Source organism: Pan troglodytes, chromosome 22, assembly GCF_028858775.2.
Source record: "Pan troglodytes isolate AG18354 chromosome 22, NHGRI_mPanTro3-v2.0_pri, whole genome shotgun sequence".
Taxonomy (NCBI): Eukaryota; Metazoa; Chordata; class Mammalia; order Primates; family Hominidae; genus Pan; species Pan troglodytes.
The window spans coordinates 31081395-31108690 of record NC_072420.2 but is presented as its reverse complement, the minus strand read 5'-3'; the positions used below and the strand labels follow the sequence as shown (position 1 = coordinate 31108690).

General features: G+C 36.8%; 2 protein-coding genes across 2 annotated transcripts; both read left to right on the top strand.

The window, feature by feature from the left end:
- Nucleotides 1-6155: 6155 nt before the first annotated feature.
- Nucleotides 6156-6838, top strand: KRTAP27-1 (keratin associated protein 27-1). Its single transcript, XM_525450.6, has one exon. The coding sequence runs from the start codon at nucleotides 6186-6188 to the stop codon at nucleotides 6804-6806; it is 621 nt and encodes a 206-aa protein (XP_525450.4). The 5' UTR covers nucleotides 6156-6185; the 3' UTR covers nucleotides 6807-6838.
- A 16680-nt stretch (nucleotides 6839-23518) lies between these two features.
- Nucleotides 23519-24710, top strand: KRTAP26-1 (keratin associated protein 26-1). Its single transcript, XM_003319032.6, has one exon. The coding sequence runs from the start codon at nucleotides 23799-23801 to the stop codon at nucleotides 24429-24431; it is 633 nt and encodes a 210-aa protein (XP_003319080.2). The 5' UTR covers nucleotides 23519-23798; the 3' UTR covers nucleotides 24432-24710.
- The last annotated feature ends 2586 nt before the right edge of the window (nucleotides 24711-27296 follow it).

Genomic DNA, 27296 nt, shown 5'->3' with positions numbered 1-27296 from the left:
CAATTAACAATAATAACATTAAACATCACTGATCACAGATCACCATAACAGATAAAATAATAATGAAAAAGTCTGAAATACCGCAAGAGTTATCAAAATGTGGCAGAGACATGAAATGAGCACACACTATTGGAAAAATGATGCCGATAGCCTTGCTTGACTCAGTGTTGCCACAAATCTTTAATTTGTAAAACATGCAATATCTGCAAAGTGCAACAAAGAAAAGCACAATAAAATGGGGTATGCCTGTACTCAATAAAAGATAAATAAATATTAAATAAATAAGTGGAATTGAGCCAGGTGACAGTCCCAGGATATGTCAATGACACATCAAACTCGCATTCATTTTTGCTAGTGGAACTCTTTTTAGATAAGCTAGTTGTCACAATCCTCTGATCATCATCATCACAATTGATTTAGCACAATCTCAATATCTCAATGACACACTGTCACAACTCCAGTGCCTACAGAAGTGAGACAAATCAAAAACCAATTCACATTTCTGGATCACCCAGAAATAGAAAAATAACTTCACTCAAAGATAACCTCAGAGGAAGGCAAGAACAACATCTGGGAAAAGAAGCAAAAAACAAGTGTATAATTACTACAGTAAACTATAATGCTTTCATATCCAAGATATAATGGAACAAAGAGTCGGAAAATGTGGACTATAATGCTCAGATGGTCAAAACACCATGGTTCATTCTTTTCTCCAATTACTTATTATTAAGAGCTGCATAGACACTGTGTAATCCTCCAACTTTTATGTTTTACTTCTTTTGTTTTTTGTTTGGCTATTTGAATTAATGTGTCGTATAATTGAATTGTAAATGACCAAGAACTAGCCAAAGAAGCAAAATTATTTAGAGATAGTCTCAGAGAACAAATGATGTCACATGTGATTTATTTTATCATATAATAAAATATCTATTTCTCATTAGAAACAGAGAAAGCTGGCAAAATACTATTTCTGTGTTCCACATAAGAATTTTGAAGTATTCTACAACTTAAATTTTTTTTTTCTATATGCATTACAGTGTCTGAGAAGGGTTATATGGTACTTGACTTATTTCATAGAATGTTATGTTTAACAAAAGTTATTCATTTCCCTCAAAAAAGGCTCTTTTGGGATAGACTAACGTGTACTTGACTGCAGAAATATACTTTTATTTATTCTCAAGAGTTGCTGTCAAATACTATAAGATTAATACTATAAGAAGAATTAATATAAGATTAATACTATAAGATTAAATACCATAAGATTACTAATTTTACAGTTGTGGATATTGACTAGCATCTGTGGGAACTAATAATGTACTGACTTCAGTCTTTGGTCTGTCCTGTTAAAATTTTATATGTAATCTTAATAAAGATCAGATGGTCTTAAATGTAAGTGAAGATTTCATTCAATAGAAGATTTGACGAGATGTCATGTAATGTTAATTCTACGTTATTAAGATTCTGACCGAAAATTATAGGATGTGACAGCTGGAAAGGACCTTAGAGAGCTTCTCATCTAAACTCATTATCTTAAAAGATATCCAGAGAGGTAGAGTGATTTGTCCAAATTTATGCAGTGAATTGATGGATCCAAGGCTGAAAGTCACATCTCTTCATGCTTTTTCTAGTATTCCTCCATTGTTATGCAATGGTTCTGTATGAAACTTCTTGAATGGAGATGAGGAATGGATTAAAATTAACTTAGGGCATTTGGTGAATGGAGAAGAGGAATGGATTAAAATTAACTTACGGCATTTGGTATAAGTTTGGTTGATGAGATAAAACTAAGACAAGGATGAGGTAAATAAATTGTGGGACCACTGGGATGAAGAGAGTGACTAGGCCCAAGCATGGTGGCTCATGCCTATAATCCCAGCAATTCGAGAGGGCGAGGCAGGAGGATCACTTGAGGTCAGGGGCTCAAAACCAGCCTGGGCAGCATAGTGAAACCCCTGTCTCTACAAAATAATTTAAAATAGTCAAGTGTTGTGGTGTGAGCCTGTAGTCCTAGCTATTCAGAAAACCAAGGTAGGAGGATTGCTTGAATCCAGGAGTTTGAGGTTGCAAACTGTGATCACGCCACTGCACTCCAACCTGGGCTACAGAGTAAGACCCTGCCTCTAAAAAAAAAAAAATGGTTATTTTATTTCATTTCACTTCAATGTTTCTAAACAAGTGATTAAGAAGTTTAGTATAGCCATATGATCAAATATAAAAGACATATAAATTATTCAATGTTACGACTACCAAATGCTGAGCTCTTGAGAGATGGAGACAAGTTCCATCATTAATGGGAATAAGTATAATCCAACCTTTAAAGGAATGGAATGTGAAAATTAACACATAATTATAAATCAACAACATAATCATAAACATAAAAAAACTGTGCTTGTTTTTGCTTATAATTTTATATCAATCCTAGATTGATGTTATAATGAGAAGCGTCTTAGTCTGCATGAAGATTCCTAACCTGATCAGTAATAATTGTTATTATTTATCATTCAATATGTGGCAGGCAATCTGGTACCATATACAATATCTCATTTATTTTAATGAAACAGCCATGACATAGAAAACTTATGGTACCTGTTCAAAGTTACAGTTTGAGATTGTAAATATTGGCTTAGAATCCTGGCATTCTCACTCTAGAATTCTTATATTTAATTGCATCCTCATACCAAATGTTGATATTCCACCCTCTGGTGGTTAGGAGGTGCCACTGCAGCTGCAGTCATTCCAGGAGAATGATTTCAAGTCCAGGAGAGACCAGGGAATTGTTCACCCCTTTAGTAGCAAGAGTATCCAGTTACTGTATGCAATTAGGTAACCAGTTCTATCTATTTCTCAAGAATACCAGCAGATAAACTACATAGTCATAATTTTTCAAATGCTTACAAAGCTAATACTTAGTTTTTAGTAGGCTGCATGTAAACAATTCCAAGGTGACCAGTTGTCTTAGTCTATGTCATTCCATAGTAATAAACCAGGTAACTCCCTCTATAAATCCAGCAACAACCAAAATCTGTGTTTACTCACTGAATCAAAATTATATACTGAAACACTTATTAATTTGGCTCTCACTTAAATAAAATGTGCAAATGCCTCATTCCAAAGAGAAAATAACTCATGGAGTGACCTTATTCACAAATGACAGACTTAACATCACCATATGAAATTTGAAGGGACTGCCCAAGCACTCAGTAATTGGCTGCACATTGTGAAATTAATAAGAAGGCTGCTGGCTGGAGACAGTTCTGTAAATTCCAGCCTATATGATGTCCTGCCTATACCTATACAATTTGGCAAGAGGACTCTGTGTTGGCATTGAGAACTGGCTCCCATTTTCATGGTAAAAACATACCTACATGGCCAGGCACAGTGGCTCACGCCTGTAATCCCAGCACTTTTGGAGTCCATGGCGGGGGGGATCACCTGAGGTCAGGAGTTCGAGATGAGCCTGGCCAACATGGTGAAACCCCGTCTCTACTAAAAATACAAAAATTAGCCAGGTGTGGTGGTACACACCTGTAATCCTAGCTACTTGGGAGGCTGAGGCAGGAGAATGGCTTGAACCTAGGAGACAGAGGTTGCAGTGAGCCAAGATCACACCACTGTACTCCAGCCTGAGTGACAGAGCAAGACTCCGTCTAAAAAAAAAAGAAAAAAAAACCTACAAATAAACATGATTTTGAAATAATTGAATAAGTTTGTGCCATGGTAGTAAGTAGCTTTCTTAATGATTTTGTTCTTATTAAACAAAGGGGTAGCTGAAAGATAGGCATAGTTTTTAAATTTGTTTTTCTTTGAGCTCAATACTCTTGCCAATTCTTAGAAATCTTGGAAATGTCAAAATTTCAAAACTATATTTCTTCAGATGTTTAGTTATAATTAAATTTTTACTTAGCACCTTCTATGTATGAATTTTTGAAGATACATTTATGGGAATCTCATGATATGGCAATGAGACACCATGCTCAGTGTTGGGGTTATGGAAGTGAGGAAGATACACATGCTTCTCCTCTTCATGGAATTCACAATTAGTGGCAAAAGCACAAAAGAGAAATAAATAAAATCATCATAAGTTAAGATGAGTTTTAAAAATGAAAAAATATGAGACCCTGATAATGGAATTTTCTCATATAGGATGATAGAGAGACATTCTAAGAAGTAACTCTTAAGCTAAGACACAAAAGATGAGAACTATGGATAGAATGGGAGAAGGCAGTGGAGGGGTGAACCAGACAGGCAGCTGCGTATGCAAAGTTTGGAGGCAAGGAAAGGTTTAGTGTGCCAAGGAGCTGCATGAGGCCTGTGAGGATGAATCATGTTGGGCAGAATGACATGACAAGAGTTAGATTTAGAAAAATAGGGCCGGGCATGGTTGCTCACGCCTGTAATCCCAGCACTTTGGGAGGCCAAGACAGGAAGATCACCTGAAGTCAGGAGTTCGAGACCAGCCTGGCCAACATGATGAAACCCCCATCTCTATTAAAAATACAAAAATTAGCTGGATGTGGTGGTGGGCGCATGTAATCCCAGCTAATCAGGAGGCTGAGGCAGGAGAATTGCTTGAACTCAGGAGGCGGAGGTTGCAGTGACCTGAGACCATGCCATTGCACTCCAGCCTGGGCGACAAGAGTGAAATTCTGTCAAAAAAAAAAAAAAAAAAAAAAGAGAAAGAAAGAAAGAAAGAAAGAAAAGCCATGGCCAGGTCTTATAAGATGTTGTAGGGAAGTCTAAAGGAAAAAGATCTTATTGTAAGGACAATGAGAATCCATTTGGTATCTTTAAGCAAGAAAGTCACAAGCTATAACGAAGCCTCTGTGCAATAAGGAAGCCTCTGTGCAATAATAAATACATATATGTGTAAGAAATGGGTGGCTGTAGGGTTCATGTGGAGGGCACAGTGAGATCTTTAAACATACAAGTGTGGTTATTCAAAATTATAAATGACTTGCGTGTGCTACAAAGGTATTGTATACAAGATGAGTGTGCAGCCTATAAAGCTGAAAGTATTCAGATGTGCCCTTTTAAATTTATAATATCCTCAGTCTTTCAAGGAAGTGTTTGCATAAGAATTACTGAGAATTGCTGAATGTTCTTGGGCTTCTTCAGACCTTAGAAAGGGAGTCTAGTTAGTGCACTAAGACTGTACTTCTATTTTATTGTCATTATCTGAGCCAAATATATTATAGAATATGTTATAGAAATTGTGCTGGTTGGCTCTGTGCCATGAGTATGAAACTATGCTAAGAACGGTGTCCTAATGCAATAAACATAGGAACTGACCATCTGTCTGCAGTCAATAAAAAAAGCACAGAATAAAGATGAAAAATATCTGAAGGTTTGTTATAAAGGAAACTAATCAACCTTTGAGAAGCACAAACACAAGTAAACACACCACTTTGTCAAGTATAGAAAAAAGGAATTAAATCCATTAGTAATTCAGAAAAGGAAGAAATAACTCCTAAATGGGAAGATGGGGGAAGACTTCAGGAAAAGGAAGCATTTAAACTTGGCTTTCAAGGAGATTAGGGAAACGAAATGTTAGGCAAAAGACAAGTATTTATTGGGCAATGGCCACACTCAGTACTTTGCATGAACACTGAGAAGGAATGTGATCACAAAGTCCTCTCACATTCTGGTCCACTGGAGAGAACAATATCTGAGTGGAATGAGATTGGGCTCAACCTGGATCCAATTCTAACTTTAAATGTCTTGAACATCAAATTACCACATTCTGCTACATTGGCAGCTCCCAAAACCAGTGCTAAATGTTAATCAGTATTCAGTTGGCCACTGCCTCATGCATTTCTCATTGTCCACTTACCAATGGGCAGAGTCATGGTGGCAAAAAAAAAAAAAAAGTTAGCTTGGGTGAACAGGTTTAGACTATTATTTGACCAACCCCACCTTGAATGAGTTATCTTTGGAGCTAACATAAAAGCCATTTTGAAGATTCAAAATGGACTTACATCTTTGTTAATAAGACATCATCTGCATATATAACCAAAGTGGTAATGAGATGTTATCCTTCAAATTAGTTTAAGCAATGAGTTGCAAAGAAGTCTTGAGAAGCCAACACCCAGGTTTCTGAGTATATAATCGCCCCACCAAAGAATTTAATTTTCAAACTCAGCATGTTGAGTCCTTATGACCATCTTTAATTAAGGATTTTTGGCAATATGCCTCATAGCCACTGCCATTCACTCAGGAGCTTCCACAATGCCCCACCACTCTCTGCCATCACACATGGCACTAATCCTATAAGCTTTGAAGACAGATTGTGTTTGCCCAGCAGCTTCCATAGCAGAACCTGTTTCCTGGACAACTTTCAAGAAACCTGCAATGAAACCACCAGCTGCCAAATGACCAATTGTGAACAGGACTTATTCACAGACGATAGCTGTGTGCAAAGTAACTGCCTCCCCGGAGTTGTCCAAACTACTTACTCCAATTCCAGGCCCTGCGAAAGGACAGCGTGCCAATCAGAAAGTTCTTCAGCAGGGCTGGCTTGTGTTTCTCAGCCTTGCCAATCAGAAAGCACTCAGCAGATGGGTTTTGTAGCCCAGAGCTGCCAACCTGCAAGCCTCAAGGGAAACAGTTGCCCACCCAAGACTTCTAAGTCTAAAAATTTCGAAACTCTGGAACGTGCATCTAGCCAATGTCAGTCTCAGAACCCTGAATCCAGTTCCTGTAGACCTCTGGTCAATGTTGCACCTGAGCCACAACTCCTGGAATCTTCTCCCAGCACTTATGAACCAACTTGCTGTGTTACTGGTGGTTTTCAATTGCCTAGTAAGTGAAGATCTGTAGGGGAGATGGCATATATTCTCATTTGGATGAATTTATTTTTGAGATACTTAGATATTTTGTATTTCTTTAAATACAAAATGTTGTGTGTGTGTTTGTTAGTAAATGAACATGTCTTATTTTACTACTGTCTCCAAAGACAAGATTTTTTTTTCTTGTTTTTCTTTTGGGTATGTCTAGTGGTAATCTGGGGTTGGAAAGCATGCTAGCTATTTTAGAGCAGTAGGATACGATTTGTTATTAAGCAATAAGAGCTGTAGCCAGGAAATAACATGAATACTTAAAGGAAACATCACACTTTAACTGCAAGTTGTTTTCTTTGGAAATACTTAGCATTGGATCTGGTTTATTAAGTAATGTGCTACTAGTCTCAGAAATTCATAAAATATTGGAACTAAACCTAAAAGCCTACCTAGTCCTGTGAATTACGATAGGTTCAACTCTATCAGAGGTTGCCCAAGTAGTTAATAACATCAGAACCACAACTAAAATCCAGGCCTACTCACTGGCCATCTGTTATTTTAGCCATGGAATCACAACATTCTCAAATTAACTAGAAGATTAAGTCTATTGTTCAAATAGAGCAAGGTAATTTTGAATTTCACCTCCATGGGCTTTATAACCACGTAGCAACCAGAAACCTTTACATAGAATGAATTGAAGTTTAGCATCTTCACTTCATTTCGTTCCCGTTGTTTTTTTGGTTGTTTGTTTTTTTCCTGTTTTCATTATTTCTTAAGTATTTTTTGAGTTTGGAAAATATTCTTTGTATTAAATAAATTTGCTTTCTTTGGAAGCAAAATTTGGACTTGTCACACTATTATTTTTATTCAATCCTTTTGCAGGTGTTATGTTACAGGCTTTTTGTTTCTTTGTTTGTTACCTAATGAAAATAGTATAAATATTTAGAAGAAAAGAGAACATATCCTCTTGTTGTAATTTTTATAGTGTGAACCAGAAAAGAATAACTAATGGTGGTAGTCAACAGAAGATGGAAAACATACTCATATGAACATCATAAGACCATAGAGTCAGATGTTTGAAATTGATTAATTTTATTTAGGTAGCTTAGCTATTCTGAAACTTTTGGTGTGTTCTTAAATTGATCTCTCAATTTTTTTTTTTTTTTTTTTTTTTGAGATGGAGTCTCGCTATGTCACCCAGGCTGGAGTGCAGTGGCGCAATCTCGGCTCACTGCAAGCTCTGCTTCCCGGGTTCACGCCATTCTCCTGCCTCAGACTCCCGAGTAGCTGGGACTACAGGTGCCTGCCACCACACCTGGCTAATTTTTTGTATTTATAGTAGAAACGGGTTTCACCACGTTAGCCAGGATGGTCTCAATCTCCTGACCTCGTGATCTGCCTGCCTCGGCCTCCCAAAATGCTGGGATTACAGGCGTGAGCCACCGCGCCTGGCCTTGGATCTCACATTTTTTCAGGGCAAAATAAGGTAGTGGTTGAGAGCATGAACTCTGAATATGGATTTCCTTGAGTTGGAATCTTAGCTTTGCTTAGTGATGGCTGTTTAAGTTCCAACTGTGTGACTGTGTGCAAGTTATTTAACCACCTCAGTTTCTTCAACTTCAAAAGTGAAGGATAATAATAGGGCTACTGTGAGCCTTAATAAGTTAATAAATTGAAAGTGTAAGGCTTAAAAAATTACCATGTATATAGCATATTTAGCAACTCAGCTACCTCAGAGACTTAGTATGTGGGAGGTAGTGGGGATTTGTAAATAAACCCAGAAATCCATGACAGATTAGGAAAGCTAGTCATCCAACAAAAGAGAGATTAGCTGTTTTGTATTTTGGAAGATGCAGGCAGCATCATCTACTAAGGGAGAAAATTAATAAACTTAAACCCTGTCTAGTTGAAGTAAATTGGCAAGTATCTCTGAATCTATGGCAAACCTAATGCTATTGATAATTTACCAGTTAGTTCTGTGGGTGGGTGCCATGGTAATTCTATGTATCAACATGATTGAGCCAAGGGCTGCCCAGATTAAGCATTATTTCTTAGTGTGTCTGTGAGGGTTTTCAAGGGAGATAAGCATTTAAATCAGTGTGCTCAGTAGATGGCCCTCTCCAATGTGGATGGGAATCGTTCAGTCCATTGAGGGCCTAAATAAAACAAATGGTCAGGGAAGGAGAAATGTGCCCGTTTATGTTTCCTGCAAGCCTACTTGAGCAGAGACATTGGGTTTCTCCTGCCCTTGGACTGGATTTATACCATTGGCTCCCCTGGTTCTCAGATCTTCACATTTGGACTAGAATTATATCACTGGTTTCCTTGAGTTTCCAGGTTGCAGGTGACACATCATGAGATTTCTTAGCCTCCATAATTGTGTGAGCCAATCCTTCATGATAAATCACTCACTCTCTCTCTCTTCATACACACACACACACACACACACACACATACATGCATATATATACACACACATATATACAGTGAGATAAATATATATTATATATAGTCTGTCTATCTATCTATCTATCTATCTGTCTATCTATCTATCATCTATCTATCTATTTTATTGGTTCTGTTTCTCTATGTAGCCCTGAATAATACATATGTAGCCTGGGCTAGACACAGGCCATCTCAAAGAGGAAGACTTAAGCCTAAAATCTGTAAACCACCACTTACACAGGTGCTCTGTAGAGGGATAGGATTGACGGAAGTCTGAGAGAGGCCAAACACTATTCAATACCATCAATAGTACTCAGAGCCTTTGGCAGCCTCAATAGCAGAACATCCCTGAAGCAAACAACATTGACATAAAGCTTCCGTCCACAGCACTGATGGCAGTAACACAGCATTGGCAACAGTAAAGACAGAATTTATCTCGTGGCAGCTTCTCAGGATTCTAGTCACAGCCAATCATGTGAACATAGATCAAGTTCATCCACAATAAGGATTTTTACTAATGCAATGCCAATTGGGTTGCCCAGAAAAAGCTCAATTCATTTGGACCACTGTTTCTAAAGACAAGAGGGAAAACCTACCCATTCCATGTGCCTTCCAAGTATATATTATTTTACTGGGTGTAGCTTGCTGAGAAAACAGGACTTTGGCAAAAACGGGCTATGTGTGGTATGTGTTGTGGAGCAGGGGAGTGCCAGGAAAGAGGGACGTGATGTTAAGTTTCACTTTCCCATCTACTCTGTTCATCATTCTACACATTAGCTTTCCAGGCTGAGCTTGACCACTGCTAGAAGGAGAAGCTAGCTGAAGAAGGAGCCAGTATTTAATCTAACTCAACATGGAGCATATTAGAGCTCCTCATAGAAAGAAATTATGTGGACTCAGGTACAAAAAGACTTTTGATATTGGAATATGGAATGCCATAATTATATAAACCTTGGTAGAAAATTTAATGTAAGGAAAAGGACATGAATCTTATAGTATGACTAGATCTTACTCAATTCCAAATTCTGTGTATTAAAAGCTATGTGCTCTGGGATGAATTAACATTCTTTTTTTCTTTTTCTTTTTCTTTTTCTTTTTTTTTTGTCAGCGTCTCACTTTGCTGCCCAGGCTGGAGGGCAGTAGTGCAATGTTAGCTCCCTGCAAACTCTGTCTCCCGGGTTCAAGCGATTCTCATGCCTCAGCCTCCCAAGTAGCTGGAATTACAGGTGCATGCCACAACACCTGGCTAATATTTGTACTTCTTGTAGAGATGGGGTTTCATCATGCTGGGCAGGCTGGTCTCAAACTCCTGACATCAAGTGATCCATCTGCCTCAGCCTTCAAAAATGCTGGGATTACAGGCATGAGCCACTGCACCTGGCCCAAATTAACATTTCTGAGACTTGGTTCCATTATTGTAAAATGGAGATAATAATATTAAAGTCATTGGATGATTATGACAACTAAATGGCATGATTCCAATTAAATGCTTAGTGGAGTGTTTGGCACATAATAAGAGCACAATATATGCTAGGTATCATTTGATACTTCGTCTGATATTTTTCTCTTGGGCCTCAATTTCAGTTTGTTTTTATGATTGTCTATAATGCATTTGAATCCAGGGCAGAGACCAAGAAAATCATTTCATTGCATGTCAAAAGAATGTAAGCAGTATGGGACATAACCAGGATATTCCATGCAGGACTCATTTTTAAGCAATGTCAAAACATATCGGTGGGAATATGCATGCTACAGAGCATTCTTCATAGACCAAGGGACTTCTTCCTGCCTAAAAAGAATGGTAGGATTTGTACATTGGTATCCTGAACACTTCAAGACATTGGTAGTTTAACCACATGTTTTTCTCTTAGAAGTAAAGCATAATGACTATCGAGAATGTCTTCTTGCCTGTACAGTGCAGGGTCAAGAGCCATAAAATAGCTCTTATTAATTGGGTGCTTACTATTTACCTAACACTTTGTACATATTTTGTCATTTTAAACTCAAATAACCCAGTGGTATAAGTAACATTAGTAAATCCCCCTTTTTCCAGTGAGGACAAAGGCACCAATTTGTTCTGTGGAGGACAAGACTTTGCTTTGTGTTAGAAGAGAATTACTCATATCTTTCTTTAAGCCATGATATCCTTCCCTAGTTCTACTCTGTCTGTCTACTTTCAAGAGTCTTACTTACTCCCTACTCTGTAATTTAAGTAACTTTTCCAGTACAGGAAGTAAATGGTGGAACGAGGGTTTTAACCCATGAATCTTTAAAGTTTGAGTATAACGCTTTAATACTTTAATTGTGCTTTACTTATATTATACTTCTAGTCATTAGAGTAGCTTCAAATGTGGAAGAAATATCTGTGCAATGTGGAGGACCGATAAAATAATTTGACTAAAAATGATTGGTCTGGTTATATTGTATTGTTGTGAGACTGCAGAGGAAACACCCAGAGAACTGAGTATTGTTGACTGGATGGCTCATTTGTAACTCAAAAATAAATGCAATAAAGGAAATGAACATATTTTCATTAGAGTTTGTAAAATATTATGCACTTGAAATATCTTAGAAAAGAACAAATACTAACTTCAAGTCATGCATAATCAATAGACTCTCGATGCTAGGAAAAGGATTTAGATGGCATGGAGTCAGATTCACCTACAATACAACGATTATCGTCTTAATGGTAGTACTTTCATTTTCCATATCCTTTAGTCCTTATTCTTTTTAAATTAAATACTATTTCTCTTGAAAATTTTGAGCTCATTGTAGACACTAATAGGATTGGACAGGACTTTGCTCCATGTTAGATGAGAATCACTCGTATCTCTATTGAAGCCACAATATCCTTCCCTAGTTGTGCTTTCTGTTTTATTTCCAGGAGTCTTACTTACTTCCTCATTTGAAATTCTTTTACCTAGAGAGTTGTTCTAAAATCTTCCACTTGGACTCAAATAATAGTTGATTGAAAAAATATTTAAGAAGGAAACAGCTAATATAATTAATAAATAATATTCTGGTTATATCAGAGATATGGCCTTGATGAAGTATAAAATGCATCATAGGTAGATAGGTACAAATACACTAAACATCTAAAGCTGAATTTTAAAATAAAATACAAGTCTTTTTGTAGTTGCATAAGAATAAGTTATTTGCCTGACTTTTTGTATAACTTCCTCTAGCTTTACGGAAACAAAGTCACTGATGGCATTCAAAGAGAGTTGTCCCTTGTATCTCAGAGGCAAAACTAATGTAGTTGTATCCAAACTTAAGAACATAGAAATGTTGAGGGTAAATTTCAGAAAATAGTTAAGCCAATTTCTATTCTTCCATTACTCAATGGTACTGGGTCGTTGGCCCTGAAGGAGTTTAGTAACTACGAATTGACAAAGATAATGAGAAAAGAAGGCTGAAAATCAAAGAGAAAGCTAAGAATAGCATCGCCCTTATTATTGCAGTGCCTTGTCACTATTACTTTATGGACAGTTGCATGCTCCTTATTTAAATTGACTGTGCAGAGTGAAACACCTGGATTAAAAAGCCCTCTTTCACAATAAACTGTGTCAAAATTTAGAGTAGAGTTATTAGCCATTGTTCTTATCTCCCACTTGGCATGAGCGAATTCACTTTCACACTCTATATGTTAGGAAACCAATCTAATAATGCATGTTGAGATTCTTAGGAACAAAGTACCTTCCTCTAGACCTCATATTTTATTAAATTAAACTGCAGGAGCAAGTACAATAAATAGATTTTAAATTTTAGCTGTTGATATTCACAAGGTTTGTAGTGATTACCGGTGTACTTACCAGATTAAAGTTAGAATATACATTACCACTGAAAGAAACACATCTTTCTTAGAAAACAGAAACAGGCTTCATGTGTTTCTTCCATTTTTCAAGTCTATATTTATTCAGCAGCTTGCTTAAAGTGGGCCTGCTCCCACATTCCCATCTCTCTGAGGCTACAGCTGATGGTGGCTTGGTCCTCAGGAGTCTGGTTTAATTTCCAGCAGTGAATGATGGTGGAGATCAAACCATTGATCTTGAGAAGGTCCTGGAGGGGCTTCTAATGCAAGGTCAGTGCTCCACGGCCCTGAGGCTACAAATGAAATGTTAGGCAATTAAAAAAAACAATATTCTACACTTTGAGCCTTTGAGTTTTCCTTAGAGGACAAATATCAGCCCAAGCTGTGTTTTGCTCTGAAAGATGCCTAATCAGAGTTAAATGTTTCCCAAGCTTCCATCAGATATCTGAGTGAAATGCTGTGGTCTTTGTATTTATGGCAAAGACCAGTGACCATTTTTGCATGGTTTCTTCTGAAGCTGCCTCATTTCTATCACAGTTATGATTTCATAGAATCACAATCATGTCTAAATGTGTAAGAGATCTTTAGTGAACCTTACTTATTCTGCAGTTGAGCAAATACATCTGCTGAAGTTAAATGAGTTCTTCAATTTCACGTGGCTAATTACCAGCCGATCAGGGCTAGAACTCAAGCCTTGTGATGCTCAACCTAGTGTCCTACTGATTGTACATCGAAGTATCTCTCATGAGAAGTTTATTAAAAATATTTAAACATATGAAGCACAATAATTTTAGTGAGCCCTTTATGTACCTTAAAGGCCACACTTAACACATATACAAGTCTTTATTAGGTCATAAATGTAACCTATTTTAAATGAATATTCCAGGTGTAATAAATATTCATCTAGCCACAGAATTTTAAATATATTTTAATAAAACTTGAAATATTGTTTTTCTAGATGCATGGTTTGTTAAACAGTAAACAAGACCACAGTTCTCTTGCTTTAGAGATTCACTGAGTACTTTTTTCATAGTAATAAGTAGCCATTTTCCCTGACATCTGAATAATTGAGCTATGTTCATAACCACATTTGAAATAGTGAGTCAGAATAAAACCTACACTGAATGCTAGTAGTCATTACTAAAAAATTCTAGAAGCCACAGCAAAGAAGGAGAAATAGCATTAAGTAAGTGCGAGTACTTTACCTATAATCTAAACTAAGGTCATCTTGTCTTTCAATAATTGCTCAGGTGAAAACCACAGCTGTCATTCCCTCAATGGTTATTGCCATGGGGCTGTCATCCCCTCTAATAGCCCCTTTTTTCATGTGACCCTCAGAGATGTCCTCTGCTAAGCCAGGAACAGCTATGGCAGAATCCAGCTCCTGAATTACTGCCAAGAAACCTGAGGGGATCCCCAGCTGCCAACAGCATGCCGCGTACCCAGCTCTTGTGAAACCACTCCCTGTACTCCTCTGCTTGTGATGTGTCCAGAACTTGCCATACAATCTTTTTCACCCTAAGTCTTTACTTCCTTCCACCAAGCAATCTGTGATCAATGTTTTGGACTACATGAACAGCAGTGGCTGTCCCAGGATTCTCTGGTCTTAGAGCTATTAACCTCTGGGCTGGCTCTTGCATCTCATTCATGATTGGGATTTAGCAGCTGCTGCCCCCTCGTGCAGCACCTTCACTTGTTAACAAATGATGAGCTATATAATAAACAGCTTTTGCCCCTGACTTGCATACTGTGTATGTATACATATTGTATACCTATGCTTATTGTATACAAATGCATCATATTGTATACATATTGCCATATCTATACATATTGTATACATATTGTATACCTATACATATTATATACAATATGGAAGTCAGGGGCAAAAGCTGTTGCTTATATAGCTCACGGGGGTATTTTGAGTACTCCCTCATAATTGTCAATTCCCAAGTAAACTATCCAAACATTTCTATCTAGCATAGTTGGGGAAAATGGGCAGTCTCATGGAGGGCTATGTTATATGGCTGGATTGCTGTAAAAAATATGTGACAGACCTATTTATTGCTCTCCTATTCCATGAGCAGACTGTTTATTAACTAAACTGTGGTTCACATGTGTCCCTTTTCTTTGTCAGCTTTTTCTTTTAATGCCTTATAAGCCTTTAAGATGTATTTTCAATATGGTATCAAGTTGCTTTCTTTATCTTCTAATAGCTTCGATTAATCTCTACTAGTTATTACTGCATAAATTGCCCATAATTATTTCAATATTATTATGACTATATTATATTTTGACTAAAATGTCTGTGTCTTATTAAAAGATTGTCAAAGCAATAGAGTTGGTGATTATGATGACGTTGCAGTGCCACAATTTCAACTAGAAAACCGAAATCTGTGGAAGGGGCATTGAGAACTGTGAAAAGTCAGAAATTTTATCCTATTTGTATGCTAACAAGTTAACCCGTCATAGTTTCGGGAATGCAGGCAGAAGACATAAGAAGCCTAGGTTAGAGACAAAGACCTTTATCATTTATGGCAATAGCCAAAGCCAGAGTGTTAGGATTGACACCAGATCCCTGAGCTCCAATTCCCATAGGGCCAGCTGACACCTGCATATGCAGCAGGTTGTTTCACAGGAGAGGAATGTTGAGTTTAGGAACCTTGGATCATAGACATAATGAAGAGTAAGCATGTTTGACATTTGATCCTGAGAGAAACACTGTATCTATTTTCCAAGACTGTTTCTCTAAAAACATGCTTGAAAAGTTAATTTAGAACAAAGGGAGCCAGTGACTCTGCACTGAAGACATGCAGAAATGCAAGAGACCCATGGGGATTATTTTCTCTGAAACAATACCCAACTCTTATCTCTACACTGCACTGCTCCTGATGAATTTTCCCATGAGAATGACATTCCACTGACCACTCCGATTAGTCTGACCAATAGAGGCTGCAACCAAATCTATTTAATATATCTCATATATCATTCAGGTTAGAATACTATTAACAAGACTCCAAGTGGCATTCAGTGAGTGGAGGCGTCTACCTATGCTAAGTGCTCCAATAACAAAATCATCAGTCGCAGTGACTTGTAACTCACAGAGACCCCAAAAGTACTAGCACTTCTATGAATACAGATCTTCACAATCGGTGGAATCCCTTTTGTAATTTATGGAACGGGGTAACATAGTCATATAACACAACAGCAAAAGTATAGTTTGCCCTCTGTATCTGTGGGTTCACCATCTGTGGATTCAACTAATCACAGACTGAAAACATTAAGGGAAGCAAAGATGATTGCATATGTGTTGAACATATACAGACATTTTTCCTTATAATTAGTCCCTAGAAAACACATAATAACTATTTACATAGCACTTACATTGTATCAGCTATTATTAGTAATCTAGAAATGATTTAAAGTAGATGACAGCCTGTGTGTGAATTAAATGCAAATACTATATCATTTTATAACAAGTACTTGAGTATCCATAAATTTTGGTATCTGCAGGGATTCTGGAACCAGTCCCCCAAAGATGCCAAGGGCCAATTGTACATTAAACTGACACAAAGGGCTCCACCTAGAAAGTCACATTATTTTTCCTTTCCATCTGTAATCTCTTCCAAAGCCTCATTAGCTGTATTCAAGTATTTCCCTTTCACCTCCACTGGACTGAGTAAAATGGTAACTTGGACACCTGTATCCAAGAGAGCGACAAAAGTTTGAGTTCCTCTTTTTCTTGAAGTTCCTCAACATATCTGAATGAGTGTATACAGCTTCGGTCTCTCTTGGGGAAAGATAGACATTTTTCCTACCCTGAATTGTCTTTCTCCTTAAAGTGACTTATGTCAGGATAGAGAAGGAGGAACAGATTAGCAGGTGTGGAGAGACAGCAGCTTAGCACCAGAAAACAAGATGCTTTTACTTATAGTTTTTGGCAGCAAGACATCTGCTAGGGGCTCAAACAAACAAACATGTAATTTTTTAGTCCACCCAATGTTCTATATTAAGCAGTAATATAATCATTATTGACACAGTTTAATTAAGCCATGGAGTAACTGGACCAGCAGTTGCAGCCATGTTGTTTTCCTGCTGCAGACACAAAGTTTGTACCTTTTGGCTACATGAGACTTGAGAGACATGTTTGTTAATCATGAGTATCTACTCCCCCATTATGAAGAAAAATGACTTGTCACAAACTAGGGAAGTTTCATGAGACTATCAGGAAATTTCTCAGCAAAATCCTTTGAGGCCAGTAGAGTGGAATGATGTATTCAAAGTGCTGAAACAGACAAACAAACACTTGCCAACTAAGAATAATATCCCCAGTGAAGCTGGCTCTCAGAAATGAAAAAGAAATAAAGACTTTCTGAGATATACAAAAGCCCAAGAATTTCCTCAACACTAGATCTGCCTTATAAGGTATGCTAAAGGGAGGTCTTCAACTTGAAATGAAAAGGCACTAATAAGGAACATGAAAACTTGAGAAAGTATAAAACTCACTGTTAAAGGTAAGTATCTACTCAAATTCAGAATACTTTAATATTGTAATGGTGGTATATAAATCACTTTTAACTTTAGTATAAAAGTTAAAAGACAAAAGTATTAAAAACAACTATAACTACTGTGATAGTTAATTACAGGTGTCAATTTGGCTGGTTAAGGATTTACCAAAATAGTGGGCAAAGCATATTTCTAGATGTGTCTGTGAAGGTGTTTCTAAAAGAGATTAGCATTTGAATTAGTAGACTAAATAAGGAAGATCTGCCCTTATCAATCTGTCAGACCTCATCCAATCCAATGGAGCCCAGGAGGGAAGAAAATGGTGCAGGAAAGGTAAATTTCCTCTCTCTTCTGGAGCTGGGAGAGCCGTCTTCTCCTGCTCTTCGATACTGGAGCTCCTGGTTTTTGGGCCTTTGGACTCCAGGATTTACACCAACACTCCCTTCCCCAACCCTCCATGGTTCTCAGGCCCTTGGACTCATATTAAATTACACCACTGACTTTTCTGGTTCTCCATCTTGCAGATGGCATGGATGGAGCTTCTCGGCCTTCATAACCATGTGAGTCAATTTTCATAATAAATATCCTCATATATTTATATATATTCTATTAGTTTTGATCCTCTGAAGAACCCTAATACAGCTAAAATAATTTGTTAATAGATACATAATATAAAAAGATGTAATTATGACATCAATAACAAAATATGTGTGTGTGGGGAAGAAGTGTAGAACTTCTGTATGTGATCAAAGTGAAATTATTGTCAGCTTAAAATAAACAGTTAGAAGATGTTTTATGTAAGCCTTATGGTGATCACCAAGAATAAGCTGTAGTAAACACATTAAAATTAAAAGAATCAAAGCATACCACTACGAAAAAATCGTCAAATCAAAAAGAACAAGGAATCACAAAACAGACAGAAAACCATTAAAATGGCAGTAGTAAGTTCTTCGCAGCAGTAAAGTAAAGTAATCAAGAATTACTTTAAACGTAAATGGATTTAAATATCCACTTAAAAAATACAGGGTGGCTGAATATATTTTTTTAAAAGATCCAACTAAAATGCTGTCTACAAGAGACTCACTTGAGAGTTTAGAACTCACATAGGCTGAAAGTGAAAGTTATTCCATGAAAATGGTAACCAAATGAGAGCAGGGGTGGCTAGATCTTCTACTGTGCAAAATAGTCTTTACACCAAAAACTATCATAAGGACAAAGAAGGTCATTATATCATGAAAAAGGAGTCCATTCATAAAGAGGATATAACAATCACAAATACATATGCACCCAACATTGGAATACCTAAATATAAAAACAAATATTAACAGAACTGAGGGGAGAAATGGACAGTAGTATGATAATCATAGGAGACTTTGATACCCCGGTTTCAACAGTGGATACATCACCCAGACAGAAGATCAAAAAGGAAACAGCAGACTTACCTAACAGATTTATACAAAACATTTCATCCAAGAGGAGAAGAATACACATTCTTTTCTAGCACACACTAAATATTATCCAGGATAGATTATGGGTTAGCCCCCAAAAAAGTCTTAGGGAAATTAAAATCATATTAAACATCCAACCATAATGATATTAAACCACCAAACTAGAAATCAGTAACAAGAGGAAAATTGAAAAATTCACAAATATGTGAAAATTAAACAACACACTACTGAACAACCAATAAATCAAAGAAAAAATCAAAAGAGAAATTAAAAAATATTGAGACAATGAAAATGGAAGCACAACATTCCAAAACTTTGGAGTGCATCGAAAACCATTTTAAGATGTTTACAGCAAAAAATACCTACCTGAAAAAAGAAAGATTTCAAACAACTTAACTTCTCAAGAAGTTAGAAAAAGAATAACAAACTAAGCCCAAAGTCAGTAGAAGAAAAAAAAATAGAGCAGAAAAAAGTCAAATAGAAAATTTTTTATAAAATTAGGAAGATTTGTAGAAGTAAGGCTTGTTGTTTTTTAAACATTTCCAAATTTATTTTACAAAACCAGCATTACCCTGATACCAGTGTTGGTCAAGGAAAATAAAAGATAAAACAGAAATGAAAACATAAACTGGAAGCCAATATGCCTGATTAAGATAGATGCAAAAGTCCTCAACAAAATACTAGCAAGCAGGATTCAATGGCACATTCAAAGGATGATACAACATGATTAAGTGAATTTTATTCCTGGGAGGCTAGGATGATTCAACACATGCATATCAATGAAAGTGATACACCAAATTAGCAGAAAGAAGGATAAAAGTTATCATCTCTATGGATGTAGAAAAAGCATTTGACAGAATTCAACAAACTTTCACGATAAAGACTTTAACAAATTAGGCATAGAAGGAATATACTTCAACATAACAAAGTCCATATATGACAGACTCACAGGTGAAACACGCAATGGTGAAAACCTAAAAGATTTTCTCCCTAGATCAGGAACAAGACAAAGATGCCCACTCTTTCTACTTCTATTCAATATAGTACTAGAAGTCCTAGCCAGACCAATTAGTCAGAAAAAAAAAAAAAAGAAAATCACCCAAATCATAACGAAGTAAAATTGTCTCTGTTTGCATATGACACGATTCTATACATTAGAAACCCTAAAGACTCCACCACAAAACTATTAGAACTAGTAAATATTAACAGGCAACCCAAAAAAGTAGGAGAGAATCTTTACTGGAAAGTAGAGAAGGGCCAGACAAGTGTCAGAACAATTCTCTGTTGACAAAGAGAAATCATCCACTTTTTTGAGAAAGAGAATCATATGATGAAATTAATTTCATGAGTATTATTTCAAATGCATTATTCAGGCAAAATAGAAGACCATAGGGACAGAAGTCAAAGGTGGCAGTAGGAAATTCACCGAAGGAGAACAAAAAAGCCCAACTTAAATCATTGCCATGATAACAGAAAGAAAAAAATGGAAAGAAATATGTAATTTTAGAAGATAAAGGGAGAAAAGCATAACAGGTTTTCCCACTTTCCAATTTATGCTGCAAATTAACCTCAGCACTCTCTTCTTGAAACACATTACTGGATCACCACACCTTTAGAACAATATCTGAACTACTTCCCCCAGTAATTTCAACATGTGAATATGAGTTTGCTTCTTAGAATCCTTCACTGGGAAGCTCTATGTTGTCATTTTCTCTACCTTGACATCTTCTTCCATAGCCTAAAGTGTTTTCCTCTTCTCCAAAGCCCCTTCCATCTTTCAAAATTAATATCAAATGTTAAGTTTTTGGTAAGGTGAATGAACTATGTTTGCTCTTCTCTGTACATTACTTACGGAACTTAGTAAACACTGACATGGGTTATGTACCTGTCTTATTACGCTTACCAGATAGTGTACGTCTGAGAGCAGAAACCAATTTTATGTTGGTTCCATTGCCAGCATCTATCATAATGTTTTGCACATACTACATGCTCAATAATATTTGCTGAATGGATGAGTTAAAAGTACCTTGTTTATTGGCACAACTTTATTGTTGAAATGTTCTGGGGATTTTTTGTCTCTAAGACAGAGAAACTCAGAATTCTCCTTCTACAGTAGGAGAGACAAAGATCCATGGTTTATTTAAAAAAAAAAAAAGCAACGCCATGGGTAAATCTGGGAAATCACACAGGATGCCCAGTTCCTCCGATTATCCCTGGGCTCTTAACTCAGAAGAGAAGTCTGAAACATGTAGTTTATAGGATCCTGCTAATGAGGTACCTGGTATTATGCCCAAATAAGCAATTCTCTATTAGTGACACAGCCACTACGAAATAATTTCAGTTCAACCTATATTACATGAAGGACAACTTATATTCAGGGCACTTCACTTTCTGAAGATCTGTTGATATTTTTGCAATTTTACCCCCCACCACCGCCCCCCCCCCCCCACACACACACGAGAAACTCATGGTGGTGCTCTAAAGAAATGAAACCCAAGGTCGTACTCTCTGGAATGGGTTAAGAACGCCAAAGCAAGAAAATAGATTACTCTTGTATAACGTTTTACAGTTTATTTTAACTTTTAATGACATCTCAATATATTCCTGAAATGTCACTGAAAAGTAGATACTATTAATATTTCCATAAAATTATACTGATAGTGACTGGGGAGCAGAGCAATTATGCAAATTACCCAATTCACACGGTTATTGGTTATTAAATGATAGTATCAATGCATCTCTATGTAATGCCATATTGGATAGAGAAAAACTGTTTGGGGAGTCAAGGAGCCTTTTTTCAGATGTTTTTCGTAATATCTATTACTGCAACTTTCTAAAGCTCAAGTTTTCTCGTATGAGTACTTGAAATAGTAAGATCTACTGTATAGAATTGTGAGGACAAAGTGAATGGCACATGTGGGCACCCACAGCACGAGGTTCTTCAGAGTAGGCATTCCATGAATGCCAGTTTCCTCTTATTCCACACCCCTTCTCTTCATGGAAAACCATCCATGTATACATAGAACATGTAGTATATACATCTATCCACACATACACACAAGCGTATTGATGTACTAATGATACAGACGTTGGGCTCTTGTTTATATTAGAGAAGAGCAGACATAAAAAGGATCAACATACAATTTCATAAGCATTCAGCTAAATATGACTGTACCTATTACTAACGCCATTCAGCTGATGCAACCAGGATTTTACAAGAAGACTCTAGCAGCTGTATACGCAGAGTATTAGGTGATGTCCAAAGTAAACAAAGTATCCGGTTATACAAACAGTATTAGGTGATGAGGGCCTGGGGTTGGGGGTTGGAGTGAGTGGGGCTTTCTCAAATACATCAGGTACAAATCATCTGACCTAAAATACTGAGATAAATTCAACATGTTAGTACAGGACCTCCGGGATTATACCATTTTATTTTTATATTTCTCCCCCGGTAGTAAAATAGTCTAGTGTTGTCTCATTGAGAAACCAACTTTCTATTTCAGAGATTTCACTCCTCCAGGACAGAGGGAGACTTGATAAGCACAAGTATGTCCCTCAAACACCAAAATAGAAGAAAGTGTTATGATTTAAATTGACTAGCCAAAAGGAATTGGAACTTAGAGCCAGCAGATAATTTAAAATCCCATTAAAATAGCTACTGGAGCCACTGGGTATGTCAGTATGAGAAAAATATAGAGGGATAGTTGAAACTAACTAAAATCATACATTTTTAAAAACAATTTTACCAGAAATACATATTCTCAAACGGCCTTTAAAGTACTAAAACTTGGGAAAACAATAATTTATCCTGATGCTTTTCCCTATGTAAAGCAGTTTAGAAGCTCCTTTTTGGAAATTGACATCAAGGCCAATGTAGAAAGCAAAATAAATTCATGTCATAATCAATGTATTTGTTAACCAGGAACAATATTTTTTCAGTTGGAATATGAGAAACCATGCAATACATAAGCTTGAAATAATCATGAAAAATGTCAAGATGCCTGATTTTCTTTAAGGGGTCTACTTCTTTGCTTTTGTTCACAGTAGGATACATAATTTTAACTTGGCCCAACTTCATTATCTATATTCAAGAATATCTTAAACATAAGCCAAGGTTTCAGCTTCACTCAGCTTATTTATTTATTGAAATGACTAAAATGAGCACATATTTTTGAATAAAGATATTTTGGTAGAAAGTCAAGTCTGAATAGAATTCTGAAATAAAGCAAATCACAACTTAGAAAAATAAATTCTAACCAAGCAAAACATATTGAAATTGTCCATATTTCTGTCATATAGTTTGCAAGGATTTTCATTTTCTCTTATACTTGTTCCAAGTTACTCACTTCTGGCAATTTCCAAGAAGAATAGAATTTTTCTTCAAAAAGATGTAAGTTCTCACTGTTTCAAAGAAGTTGCTACAACTTTCAAAGACAATTCTAAGAGAGGAATCTTAAGAATGTTTGTGCAATGGTGGTTATAATTGGAATAAGCACATAGGCTTTAAAATGTGTCTGTTTTGTTTGGATAATTTAAGAAGGATAGATCCTATTAAAACGCAGTCGCATTGGTTTATAGATAGACGTAATCAATGGATGGCATTGCAAGGAGCATCCAGTTTTATGGAAGGTGGAAGCATCACTTCCTTGGCTATAATAAAGAGTTCTGATGCATCTTCATACAACAAGAGGAAGAGTCTGCACGCAGAAGCACCACCTTCTAGGGATAAATAAAGGGTGAAGCTAAGGAAGGGCAGAACAAACTTCAGACACTCACTTCTTTGCCTCAACTGCAGCCTGCTCTCACAACCTCACTATGTCTTGCCCCAACTACTGCTCGGGAAACTCCAGCTCAGGATCTCTCAGAACCTCCCGCCATATTCCTCTCACCTCCATCGACCTCTGCCCTACCAGCGTGAGCTGTGGAGATGTCCTCTACTTACCCACTAGCTCTCAAGACCATACCTGGGTCACAGACAACTGCCAAGAGACCTGCGGTGAACCAACCAGCTGCCAGCCGGTCCACTGTGAGACCGGCAGTCTTGAAACCTCTTGCGGTTCTTCCACTGCTTACTACGTGCCCAGGCCTTGCCAAGGAAGCAGTTTTCTTCCTGCTTCTTTCTTCTCCAGTTCCTGCCTTCCAGTATCCTGTAGACCACAGAGGTATGTGTCCAGCGGCTGTCGTCCACTGAGGCCGCTGCTCAATAGTTACCAGCCCATAGGAGACTGTGTGCCCAATGCCTATCGCCCCCAATTCTGCTTGTCCAAGAGTTGCCAGCCCCAAAACCTCCTCACTTCTGGATGCCAACCCTCGAGTTGCTTGGCCTATCGTCCTCAAAGTCTTCACGTTGTGTCCAGCAGCCTCAGACCTCTGGGGCCTCTGTTCAGTGGTTGCCAACCTCTGACCCATGTGTTCAGCACGTGTCGTCCATCTTGCTCTGGACTGTGAAACCAGCAGCTTCTTTGTTCCAGTGAATAATCACTCTGAGCATCCACAACAAAAATTCAAACTCCATGGACTTTTGCTTCTTTGCTAGTAGCAACTGATGTTTCTTAGTTTTACTGTGTCTGATCTAATGCAAGCTGCTTCTCTCGCATGTTTTATCTTGTTTTCATCTTTTCTTGACATCAAAAAAATTAGTTTACAATGCTATTCAATGTTGCTCTGGTCTGGGAAGAATGTATTTGTTTTGCACTATAATAAATGCGATTAAGTCCAAATTAAGAATCTGGTTCAGCACTTTGTGTTTCATGACTTAATTTTAACACAGAAATAACCAACGTCAATTGCTTGCAAGATGACTGAGTTGGACAAGTGATACTCAACCATATATTCTTACCTGACAGTAGAGGGATTGTTTGATGGTTTATTCCTTAAGCTGCTTTTTAGACTTCTGACCTTATGTACTTGAGAGACCCAAAAAGTCCTTGGGAAAGCTGTTTTGAAAAGGAAAAATTAGGAGTGATGTCTCTTATCTCTCTACCCCATGAACACACTTCCACCAGAATGTTCTTTCTAATTGCAAACCTAACCAAGTTTCTGCTTACGTCTTTGATGGCTTCCTATAATCTATTCCCATAAGATAAATATTCAAACCTCTTAGCATGACACCTAGTTCCCCCACTGTCTTTCTCCCCCATACCTCTCTGGCTTCATGCTCTTTTGCTCAATATTGCAAATAATAAAACTAAGCTCCTGCGATCCTGACTTACACATGGGTCCCCAAACATATGCTTTTTACAATCATCCATCCTTTTGCATAGGTCATCATCGAGAGCGGTATGTTCTTCAGCTCTGTTTTGAAAACTCATACTTGCTTTTAAAAAAACACAGTCTGAGTTCATTAATTAATCTTTTGATTTATTCAGAAACAAATGTACTGCTTGCATACTATATGCCAGGCACAAAAGATACTGAGGTGAACAAAACAGTCCTGAACTATCACAGAATTTGCCAGAAGTTATAAGCTATGGGACATGTAACAATTAAAGATACATTTTTTCTCTCACTCAACCTAAAATGTGTGGGGGCGTATATTTCATTAATTAAAAGAAAATAAAGTTTTAAAAGCATGAATATTTACCTTTTTGAGGAACTGGAATAGCTAGAAAAGCTAGAAACTGTATCACTGTGCAAGAAAGTGATTGGCAGGCAGCTCGCAGTAACTCCCAGCTGTTCCCTTTAGACAGGGCACACACTTTTGGTTCTCAGTTCAATCTTGCCCTAGAGACTTCCTGACAATGAAGCAGAATACCAGTACCACTTACTATCATGATCATGCCACTGTTGTTAATTTCATTCTGGTTCATTATTTGCCTTATTTGCTTGCTCTCCTGGATATTTTGAATTTGTGACATCTGTATCCCCTATTTTTTGAAGCCTTTCCCCGGCCCTCTCTGTGCCTCTTACCCTAATCACACATTGGCTCAGCCTGAATTTTATCTCAGCCATATGTCTACTGTTAATCTTGTTGAACTGTTATTTTTAACATCATTTTAAATGAGATTTTAGTTAACATATAACATACATAACTAATTTTTGCATGTTCTTGAACTGTAAAATGAAATTATAAAGTATTTACCCATTGGTGTCTGTCTTCTTGTACTAAATATTATGTGTGATTTTTCCATATTGTTATATGTACCAGTAGTCTTTTAATTTTTTGTGTACATAATATTCAAGGCTAAAACACCAAAATATATTTATACATTCTTTTGTTGATGAGCCTTTGGGTTGTTTCTAGTTTGGATCTATTAGAATTAGTGTACAGAATATTCTTGTATTCTTCGGCTATATTTTAATACACATCTGGATCTATTTCTATTCTGCAATATGTGTAAGGGTGGAATTAAGTTATGTAGGATGTGCTTGTTCAGCTCTATTTTATACCATTACAAAGTTATCCTTGCAGTTATGCTAATATTGACTTCTACTATCAGAGTATGAGAATTCCAGTTGTTCTACACCCTCACCAACACTTGAAGTTGTCAGCCTATTTACATTTAGCACTTCTAGTGAGAATGTAATTCTAAAAAATGTTTGTTTTATTTTTAATTTTCTTGATGGTCCATTGAACTGAGCACTTTTTAAATAAAATGTTTCTTGTTTCTTGGCCATTTAAATTTTTTGCTTGAAGTAACATCCATGTCATTTGTCCCTATTTTTAGTAGGTTTGTCTGTCTTCAGGATTGGATAGTTCTTCACATGGTCTAGATATTAACTCTTTGTTGATTATACATATTTAGCTTAACTTCTTCCATATCATTCCTTGTCTTTTTATGCCCTTAATGGTGTATTTAGATTAACAGAAATGAATCTAATTTATTGATCTTCTGTTTATAGTTAGTAATTTTCTCATCCTTTTAAATAAATCTTTGTTTACCCCAAATTAATAAAAATATTAACTTTAGAAACTTTCTCATTTGATTTTCCACATTTAAATATGCCATCAATGAAAAGCTGTTTGTGTGTTTATGTGTGTGTGTCTGTGTGCCTGTGTGTGATGTGAGTTAGTGGTCAAAATTCTGTTGAATCAGCACTATCTCCTAAAACACTCTCCTTTTTCTACTACTCTGCAGTTCCGTGCCCCTTTTTTCGTAAATACATTATCTTTAAATGGATGGGTCTATTTCTTGACTCTATTCTGTTCTGTTGACTAATTGTCTAGCCTTACCTCACTAACATGTTTTATTTTTCATTATTTGCATTTATAAACTCTCCTCTACACTTTGAGCCCTTCAAATGCTGCTTTTGTGGCAGTACCATGACTAGGCTCTCTGTAAATGTTTATTGATTTGAATGACAGTAGATTGC

Excerpts from the sequence above, each read along its gene's own strand:
- KRTAP26-1 (XM_003319032.6), top strand. The coding sequence starts at position 23,799 with ATGTCTTGCCCCAACTACTGCTCGGGAAACTCCAGCTCAGGATCTCTC.
- KRTAP27-1 (XM_525450.6), top strand. The coding sequence starts at position 6,186 with ATGCCTCATAGCCACTGCCATTCACTCAGGAGCTTCCACAATGCCCCA.